The 9,976-nt window shown below is 38.7% G+C and overlaps 1 protein-coding gene across 1 annotated transcript; it reads left to right on the forward strand.

Annotated features, from left to right (window-relative positions):
• The first annotated feature begins 4,644 nt into the window (after positions 1–4,644).
• Positions 4,645–8,617, forward strand: LOC143887698 (protein PNS1-like). The gene is made up of 3 exons (XM_077391842.1): positions 4,645–4,839; positions 5,633–6,769; positions 7,991–8,617. The coding sequence occupies exons 1-3, from the start codon at positions 4,789–4,791 to the stop codon at positions 8,123–8,125; spliced, it is 1,323 nt and encodes a 440-aa protein (XP_077247957.1). The 5' UTR covers positions 4,645–4,788; the 3' UTR covers positions 8,126–8,617.
• The last annotated feature ends 1,359 nt before the right edge of the window (positions 8,618–9,976 follow it).

Genomic DNA, 9,976 nt, shown 5'->3' on the forward strand with positions numbered 1-9,976 from the left:
CTTTTAAAATCCTTGAGTAAATTGAATTAAAATCAAATTGTTTTAAAAATTTCCAGATCATAATATTCCATCACATATTCAATCATTAAATTATCAAAATAGAAACCTTAGGAATCACTGATTTCCTTTGTAAAATCCTGATGCTGTGATTAGTTTGTATGTTTTATTTTCTCATCACATTTACTCAAACTTAATCTAACAAAACCTGAAGGCATCATAGATTGCGCGAACTTATTGCACACACTTACATCACTTGCATCTAAACCCCTGCATCTCACATGCACACATGTCCTATTTTAGGAACCCGGAGTGTTATCTAGCATGGTTGACTGGGATTTCATCACCTGGTGCCTCTGTGCTAGAGAAGCATTCCACCCTTAGCCTAGTACCTTTATGGTACGTAAACGGATCTCTTGTTCACGTACTGATACGCCGGACACTGGTACAGTATATCGAACATGGATTCGCGCTAAGGGAACTCTTGGCCTTACCCCTAGATTAACCCACACATGCATGTAGTATACGAACACATGTGCATCACGTGTGTGAGCCTAGTTTAGGATATCCTACCCATTTGTGTCTAGATTAGGCCGTAGTCCATCTTCCAATGGCTACGATCGGTCCTAGGTACACAAACAAAGTCATGAGTCGAGATCCTTTCTCCACTCCGCTAGATTAGGGTTAGGGTTGATGCCTTCAGGTAACACTGATAAAATGTGCGAAGATTAAAAAACTTTTCCTTTGGGGTTAGGATGTAAATCCCATTCATTTCCAAAGATCTCATAGGATTAGTCATTCATGATCCATCCGTTGAAAGCAATCTTATGCTATCTCATTTCATCTTGATCACAGATTTTCAATCTTATATTATCTGATTTGACTCGTGTTTTCATCTCTTTTAGAGAGTCTTTGACTCATTTATCCTTTAGTTGGTGTTAGTGGAGTCTTTGACTCGTGTTTCTTTTCCTTTAGAGAGTCTTTGACTCGTATATCCTTTAGTTGGTGTTAGTAGAGTCTTTGACTCGTGTTTTCACCTCTTTTAGAGAGTCTTTGACTCATTTATCCTTTAGTTGGTGTTAGTAGAGTCTTTGACTCATGTTTCTTTTCCTTTAGAGAGTCTTTGACTCATTTAGCCTTTAGTTGGTGTTAGTAGAGTCTTTGACTCGTGTTTCTTTTCCTTTAGAGAGTCTTTGACTCATATATCCTTTAGTTGGTGTTAGTGGAGTCTTTGACTCGTATTTTCATCTCTTTTAGAGAGTCTTTGACTCATTTATCCTTTAGTTGGTGTTAGTGGAGTCTTTGACTCGTATTTCTTTTCCTTTAGAGAGTCTTTGACTCATATATCCTTTAGTTGGTGTTAGTGGAGTCTTTGACTCGTATTTTCATCTCTTTTAGAGAGTCTTTGACTCATTTATCCTTTAGTTGGTGTTAGTGGAGTCTTTGACTCGTATTTCTTTTCCTTTAGAGAGTCTTTGACTCATATATCCTTTAGTTGGTGTTAGTGGAGTCTTTGACTCGTGTTTTTCATCTCTTTTAGAGAGTCTTTACTCATTAATCCTTTAGTTAATGTTAGTGGAGTCTTTGACTCGTGTTTCTTTTCCTTTAGAGAGTCTTTGACTCATTTATCTTTTAGTTGGTGTCATTGGAGTCTTTGACTCGTGTTTCCGTTTTTAGAGAGTCTTTGACTCATCTGTTTTATTTGCAGTATTATTAGAGAGTCTTTGACTTCGTTATCTCATTTCAGTGTTATCAGTTGCTCTTATTAGAGAGTCTTTGACTCGTTTATCCTTTAGTCGCTTTTATTAGAGAGTCTTTGACTCATTTATTCTCCAGTTACTGTCATTAGAGAGTCTTTGACTCATTTGCTCTTATAATAGTATTATTAGAGCATAGTTGATTTGCCGTAAGTGTTTGATAGGTAGAGAGTTCGTTTCGAACTACGTTGGCTTGATCCTCTTCCACGAGGTACGTAGTGCAGCTTGGGATCCACATCCCAAGTCCAGCCAAACCTTTAAAAATAAAAATTTTAAATCTTTCAAAGTTACAAAAATATTCAAACCATTTTCAAAAAGATCTTCCTCTAGAGTTAGGAGTATGTCCTAGCTGTTTAGGTTGTGTTCTAGAGTTAGGAGTTTGTCTTGATTTGTATTGATATGGTATGTCCTGTCGTGTGAGTGTCCCTAGAGTTAGGAGGCCTCGAGTCGATCGGTTAGACATTTAGTCGAACCGATGGCTAGACTAGGCATATAGTCATCCTGTGGTTTTCATTAGGTTGCACGGCCTAGTTACACATAGGATTGTAGGAACCACCTGCATTAGCTTAAGGCTAATCAATCTGCATTTAGTTAGGGCATATAGGATGTCCTAAAATCCACCATTCATTGGAATTTAAATAATAGTTCAAGAAGCTTTAATAACTAGTCCGGTCTTTTAGATCGAGTCTAGGATAGAGGTCTAGGTGTCTTAGGCATCATAATTTTGAATAGGGCATCGAACTACGTGGGCTCCGATTCTTCCCGAGGCCGGGATACGTAGTGCAGCTAGGATGGATGGCCATTCTGGTCCGAGTCCAGTCCTGCATTAGAGTTAGGACTTGTCTTGTCCCGTCATACATAGCATAGATTTGTGTCTCATGTTTTGATATGTTTTCTTACTTTCTTGTACTGATACTATACCTTTGGTTGTAGCTTGCATGTGCGTGTCCACCAGAAACTTAGACACACATTAGGCATGTCACTCATAACCTAGCTTTGCTTAGGTGACACATTTTTCATTTCATTTTACGTGTTTATTTCTCCATTCTCAGGAAATGCATGCTTAGGTAGACGATTCCTGAGGATTGTTCCCATTTCACATGATTTTTACTCAAACTTCTTTGGAATTAATGAAAATGGCATAAGAGACCAAGTGCTTGCACTCGGGCGAATTGGGGGTGCTCTCAGACCTTCCCCATTCGTAACCAGGCACGAACCCATATATATTTCTGGTTATCCATTGCACAGAGGATTTGATTTTAGGGTTCCATGGCCTATCCATGGATGGCGACTCTGAGTTCTTTTTAGGTACATCTCGGTTTCGAGCCCTGGCTCCTGATCAGGATGTATCTCATTCGTTTTGTATCGCCACTCGTGCTATGCTGTGAGGGTGGCATCCGTTTCGAGAGTTCCTTGGCAGAGCTCTCCTTCACATTGTGGATGATCTTAGAGGATTGCTGTGGGGACCTCGCGTCCCTCGCCGCACTCGTCCTCTCCGGATCGGGGTCCACAGTCATGCCTAGATCACCAAACTAAATGACTATCTAAATGGCAATGACAAGTCTGTTTTGAGGAAAGCCTTGTATGAGAGGCCCCCAAATATGGCACTTTTCGTTGGATTCGATCCTTTTGAGGCCTTGGGGTAGTGCTATGGAATATTGGGGGAGTGGTGAAGACACTCTAGGCTGTGATTCTAGATGGCATGGAAGTAAACTAGTTACTCGACAAGATGGCAGCGCATGGATGTGTGGTCCTCACCGTAGCGGATGAATTAGTAGATTTTCTCCTTTGGTTTTAGCTGCTCTAGGAGTATGCTCCTGGCCATCCTTAATTGATTCTATGCTTTGCAAGTTGGGACCTCTCGTCCCCAATGTAACCTCCATAGTATCAATAAAATTGTCCTCTTTCAAAAAAAAAAAAAAAAAAGGCTTCCTTGGCCAATATATAGAAGGCCGAAATCACCCAAGAGAGACGATTGGATGATTCAAAGAGGCTTCCTCGGCCATATATAGAAGGCCAGAATCACCCAAGAGACTAGGTGCGACCTCGGAGATCCCTAGAGCGGAGAGGCGACTGACAGCAACCTCCTACTGAGGTCATCCACGAGCATGCCTGATCGGGCACCATGTAACTTTGCCAAATTTTTTTAGCTACGTAGGGTTAATAATGTAGGACTTATAGGTTATTAATTTGGATTTTGGGATTTAAGCCCATTTTTCAGTCGTATTCGTTTTTGTTATTCTAATTTCTTTGACTTCATTTTTTATGGAATTTTTTATCCAAGACCCTTCATTTCTATACATTACCTCAAAAAGATGGGAAATAAATTAACAGAGAGTTAAGAAGAGTTTGAATTAGTAAAAGAATTGCACCCTAAAATATGCTAGATCCTTAAAAAATGTAATGAACATTGCTAGTTGAGTGGGCCACGAATTCACGTGGGCCCTCATCGAATTATTTGGTAAAAAAAACAGGGAAATAATATACTCGCCCCTTTTTCTACTTAGGGACAGCCCTCTCTAGCATAAAAGAAGACTCACAAATACACTAGTTGGTGCTGTCCCAAGTAAACAAGTGGGCGAATATATCATTCCCTAAAAATAAATGGCTTCATCTTTTCACTGAGACATGCAACAGGAGTACATGAATTGGTGGACCACCAAATCCACCACATCTTTTTAAAAATAAAAAGTGGGGGAAGATTTGAGTTAATAGTAGTTGAGTTGAACAGAATCTCTTTTATTCTATCTCGAGTTTCCCGGAGATAAAATCCAACCGAGCCACAAAACAACTCACCTCATCCACTCACACGTCACAATGGGTTTAGATTAGATTAATAATATATAACGAACAAACATAAATAAAATTTCAACTACACAGAGATAGAACAACTTGGAAGAGAAGAGTTTCAAAGTCTTCATTCAAAGTCTTGGAAACTAAGAAAGAGGGTACTGAAAAAAAAAATAAAGAGAAAGATTGAAGAAAAGAAAGAGAGAAAAGGGCCATGAAATAAATTTGCACAGGTGAAAGAACAATGGATACATCAAGATTCTTTGTTAAAGTTCATCAGATGGCTCCCACACAGGTTCCTCTCATGATTTTCCTCTCGTTCTTTGTGTTTCTTTCTCAGTTGCTTTTTCTCTTCTTTTTCTTTCTTATTTTGTTCTCTTTATTTCTTCATAATTTTTTACTTTTTCTTCATCTGTGTTTCTCTATAGACTTCTTATTTTCTTTATTTAATCTATTCTTGTTTTTTCAATGATGGAAATGCTAAGAAAAAGATAAACAAAACAGGTGGAAATGGTAGAAAAGGGGTGCAAATATCATTTCCCATTTGTAGTTCTTCATTTTTTTTGCTCTCTCTGTCCTTGTCCTGCCTTTTCTTTTTATCTGTTCCTTTAATTCACTTTCGTCTTCTTCTCATCCCCCTTACTTTAGTTCTTTCTCTTGATTGCATGTTTTTCCCTTCTTTTTGTTTCTTCTTATTGTTCTTTTTCTTTTTATCACTTTCTCTATTTGGTTTCTTCTCTCCTGGTTTCTTTTCATTCTTGTTTTGATAATGATACGAACCCACTTTGTCTTTTCCTTTTGAATTGGCCGTTGATAGTCTTTTTGGGAATCGTAAAAGCTTTTGACTTCTAGTTATATTATAAAAGACAAGGTGAGTTAGCTTTTGACATCTAGTTAAATTATAAAAGACAAGGTGAGTTCGTGTCAATATCAAAACTTGATAATGCAAATATCAGTAGCCCTACTTTATTTTTTCCTAATTTTCATTACCACTTAGTTGTTAACTTGATAATGCAAATATCAGTAGCCCTCCTTTAATCTTTCCTAATTTTCATTACCACTTAGTTGTTCTTTATCACATGTTGCAGGTAAAAGAAACAACCACTCCCCCAAAAACGACAACAAAAAACTTCTCTAGCAAACTCTTCCTCTACCTCTTCTCCTTCCACCTCCTCCTAACCCTAATCTTGGTCATCACCCTCACCATCCGCGGCCTCCTCACCGCTCATCACCACCACAAATTCCATCCAATCCAATGGTACCCACCACTCCTCACATCCACCGCATGCGCCGGACTCACCGCCTTCTCACTCCAAGCCATCGCACGCCACCACCCCTCCAAAACCATCAAAACCATCCTTTGGCTTAGCCCCTCGCTAACCTGCTTCGCCGCCATACTAATCTTCTCCACCGGAACACCCTCCGGCCTCGCCACATCCATATTAACCCTAATTTTCGCACTAATCCAATCCCTCTACGCCTGTAGGGTATCCCGACGCCTGCCCTACGCCGCCCAAATCCTATCACTCTCCCTATCTTCCACCCAAAACTCCCCCGGAATCACCACCCACCTCCTCCTCGCCCTCCACACCGCCACCATCTACTCCTCTATATGGGTCTTCGGAATCTCCGGTGCCGCCGCCACCGGGACCCACTTTGCCACCTTATATGTGATTTTGCTCCTAATTAGCATTGCATGGACCATGCACGTGATAATGTATACATTGCATGTGGCAATCTCACATGTAGGGTTCGTATATTTCTCACGTGGGGATGATACCGACACACGCGTGACATTCACCGGTTCGATTATCAGTAGCATCTGTGTCGGATCGGTACTCGTGCCGGTTCTTGAGCTCTTTAGAGGACTCGCACGTGTGATGGATTGGGCCGGAGGAGATACTAATGAGTTCCTCTTCTCATGTGCACATTGTTACTCTGGTATAGCTGACCGGCTAGTGGCATATGGGAACCGGTGGGGGTTGGTGCACGTGGGAGTTTATGGCAAGGGGTTTGTACGGGCATCAGCTGACACGTGGGAGATGTTCGTGCGAATGGGTATGGATCCTTTGATTGATTCGGATCTTACCGGGTCATTTTGTTTCCTCTCCAGTGTAGCAGTTGGCGGATTATGTGGGCTTGTGGCCGGATCCTGGGTTTTCACTGTGGATAAGAACCATGTAACGGCCGTGTCGGTTTCAGCTTTCCTGATTGGATATTTCATGGTACGTAATATTGGCACTACAATTTTTTAATAATTGCACAAACTCAGCTTGTCTTTCATGGTAAATTAAAAGGGTTGTTCCTGATTTGAACCGTCCATTTGATAGGCCTTGCTTTAGTATCCTATGGGCCCAAAAGTCACGTTAGATCCTAACATTTTTTTTCTTTCAAAAGTTACATATTAATAGAAAGTAGGATTTTGCATGGGGTGATTTTTTGGGCTAGATGAGATCTTAAGCAAGGTAAATCAGATGGATGGATTAATAAGGCCCCATTTAGATTGCAGGAATTGTTTGGAAAAGAAAAACTTTTCCAAGTTTTACCTGACATCCCTCTAAATAACTCATATTCAAATCAATTCCCTCTAAATCATGGAGTCGAAAAAATTTCCAAAGAGAAATTTCTACAGGAAATTTCTTTTTCTGCAATCCAAACAGGGCCTCAGGGTTCTGTTTGGATTGCAGGAATTTTCCTGAAATCTTTGGGAAAGAAAATCTTTTCCATAATTTTTTACTTTTTCATCATCTGATTATACATTGAAAAAAGTAATTTAATACATTGAAAAATGTAAATTAAAACACTGCACTTCAAATTCTACATACAAAAGACATTCAATTTATGCTTCTTAGGATTTTTTTTCTTTCATTATTTAGATGGGAATGATGTGATTATGGTTAATTTAGAGGGATATCATCATAAATTAAAGGTCTCTCTAAATAAAAATTGAATACAATCATCTTTTTTCGATTTTAAAGATAGTAGGAAATTTTTCCAAACTTTTCTACCAAATTCCTGCAATCCAAACCAGGCCTTAGTTCTTAATTTAATCTTTTGCTTACTTCCTAATCTAATTTTTTGCTTATAAAACAAAAGATAAATTTGCAACTATAAGATAAATATGCTCCTTTTCGGGAAAAAAAGGTTGCAATAATTTCTATAATTTTTTGGTAGAGCACACATCAGACTGATACAAGGAAACAGGGCAGGGAACTCAGTCGTCGGGGCTCCTTCCCGCCCCTATCACTGGATATATTTGGCAAATTTTCCATAATTAATTGTTCATAAATGTACTTATTTTCTCTTTCTAATTTCAGTTCACCATTTCTTCCACCAATTGGAGCCCTTAGAATCAAACAATTGCTTCAATTATAAGCTTACTATTAGTTATAAGTTTCAAAAACAAATGCCCAATTACTTATTAAAACTGCTTTTTTTCGCTGCAGGGTCGAATCGCCATGACTTGGCCTCAAGCATGTATTTCGGCTTACCACGTGGCTTACGCAGAAAACCCACAGAGCATTCGCTTCGATTCCACTATCCCCGATCGGATCCGAGATCTACAAGCATCTCAAGCTTAACCATTGCGGTCTTTCATCAGTCAGAAAATAAAAAAAATTAACATTCGTTCTCAGATTTCATTTCCAGTTTCTTGATGGAGTTACAAAATCTTGATAGAGATTCGATATGTAGGTAGAGCTTGATTGCAGGTGGAGCATTGTTCATTTTTATGAGATTGGAGAAGGTTTTCGGGTAAATCTGTGATAACATAGCTGAAATCGCATCAACCCCTAAGCATTGGCTTGCAGATTAGCATCAAATGATGTTTACTGGCTGAAGAAAACCATGTGAATGTTTTTTGTTTTTTTTGTTTTTGGTGATTCAATGTATATTTCTGTTTGTTGTTTTTCGGAACCACAGAAATTCCTTCATTTGTATAAATAAAAGTATCGCTGAGCTTATGGTAAGTTGAACATATCCTTTCGCCATAAGAAAGGCTTATCAGGTTATATGTGCTCCAAGCTGATCTTCAAAATGCTTGTGGATTCTCAAAAGCAGCAAAAAAGAGATTGTTTTGTACTGATCCTCTATTCGTAAAGATATGAACCATTGATTGCATTTATGGTATCCTTGAGACATAACCAGAAAAGGACTTTCCCGAATGTCGAAAGTCGGAAATTGATTGCAAATCACCCCCAAATCCTGCTTAAAAGTTGGAGATTAAAGTATCCAAAGAAATAGATGATGTCTACTTATGTGGAGTAATGTGAAATTCAGGGGTTTCCTGGGTGAGATTTTGAGATTCTTGGGCTTAGTAAATCAGCTTGGATTCTCTTCCTTTTTGCCATTTTAACACGATTTTTCTGAAGATTGAAGCTATTGAAATATGAGTTGAAGAGGAACGACCAGGATATTTTCAGGTAACTAGATAGAAACTTCTTCTGAATGAAAATCCAGATAATCAAAAGAGAACACATTTGTTCCTGTTTAATTCATCCATGATTTTGGCAAATAGGATTCAGGTTGAATGTAGACTAAATTTCAAGAGGATTTGTATTAGATAGTGAATTTAGAATCGCAGATTACAAAGTTTATGATCCAGAAACTTGTGTGGGTGTCTCAAGAAACATCCAAAGAAATTTGAAAGACAACCCACAAAACTGCTAGGGCCAAGAAAATGAGGAATGGGCTGATCTACAAAACTGAATCTAGCTAGATAGGTACAGAGACAGGTGCAGATATGAAGATCCACATGTGAGCTACAAGCTGGCATCCCCAAAAAACCTAGTCATGATTTTTGTGAAACATAATGATATATAATGACTTACATTACAAACAATATGATACATATATGATGCATAAAAGAACAAATTATCTATGACCAGCTCCGCATACCCGGAAGCCAACTATGATTCGTACAAGCATGGCCAAGAATGACCCTACATCCAAGTGCCAATGTAGCTCAACGTCCAACAAAATGATCATTTTTCATTGGAGATGCATTTATCAGAGAGAGAGAGAGAGAGAGAGAGAGAGAGAGAGGTGACAACAATTTGATAATATAAAAAATGCCATGCATAAAACAGGTCAGATGCTAATTAGTACATACTATGCTACCCACGTAGAATTTCTCATTGGGAACACAATTGACATGACTATCTCTATGCATATCTCGTAGATTTAAATTTAGAGAAGAGTTTCTTGTATATGCTCCAACATCGTAGTTCTTGCTTATTGTAGTAAAAGGTGTGCCTAGAATTGAAGATTACATGATCGAAAAATTTGGAAATATAGGTTTTGGTTTTTGGTAAGACATAAGCATTACAGAAGTCATACCCGGATTTAAACGGTAGAATATCAAAGCAATGGTTCCATCTGCATAGGCTGCCTGACTTTGTGAATATTTAAGATTATACAATGAAAGAAACACT

The sequence above is a fragment of the Tasmannia lanceolata genome, unplaced genomic scaffold (assembly GCF_043159265.1).
Source record: "Tasmannia lanceolata isolate RefF3 unplaced genomic scaffold, GAP_Taslan_0.1 ptg000012l, whole genome shotgun sequence".
Taxonomy (NCBI): Eukaryota; Viridiplantae; Streptophyta; class Magnoliopsida; order Canellales; family Winteraceae; genus Tasmannia; species Tasmannia lanceolata.

Coding starts and splice junctions, on each gene's coding strand:
- LOC143887698 (XM_077391842.1), top strand. CDS start 4,789: ATGGATACATCAAGATTCTTTGTTAAAGTTCATCAGATGGCTCCCACA. Junction 4,840..5,632: donor ATCAGATGGCTCCCACACAG/GTTCCTCTCATG, acceptor CACATGTTGCAG/GTAAAAGAAACAACCACTCC. Junction 6,770..7,990: donor TCCTGATTGGATATTTCATG/GTACGTAATATT, acceptor TTTTCGCTGCAG/GGTCGAATCGCCATGACTTG.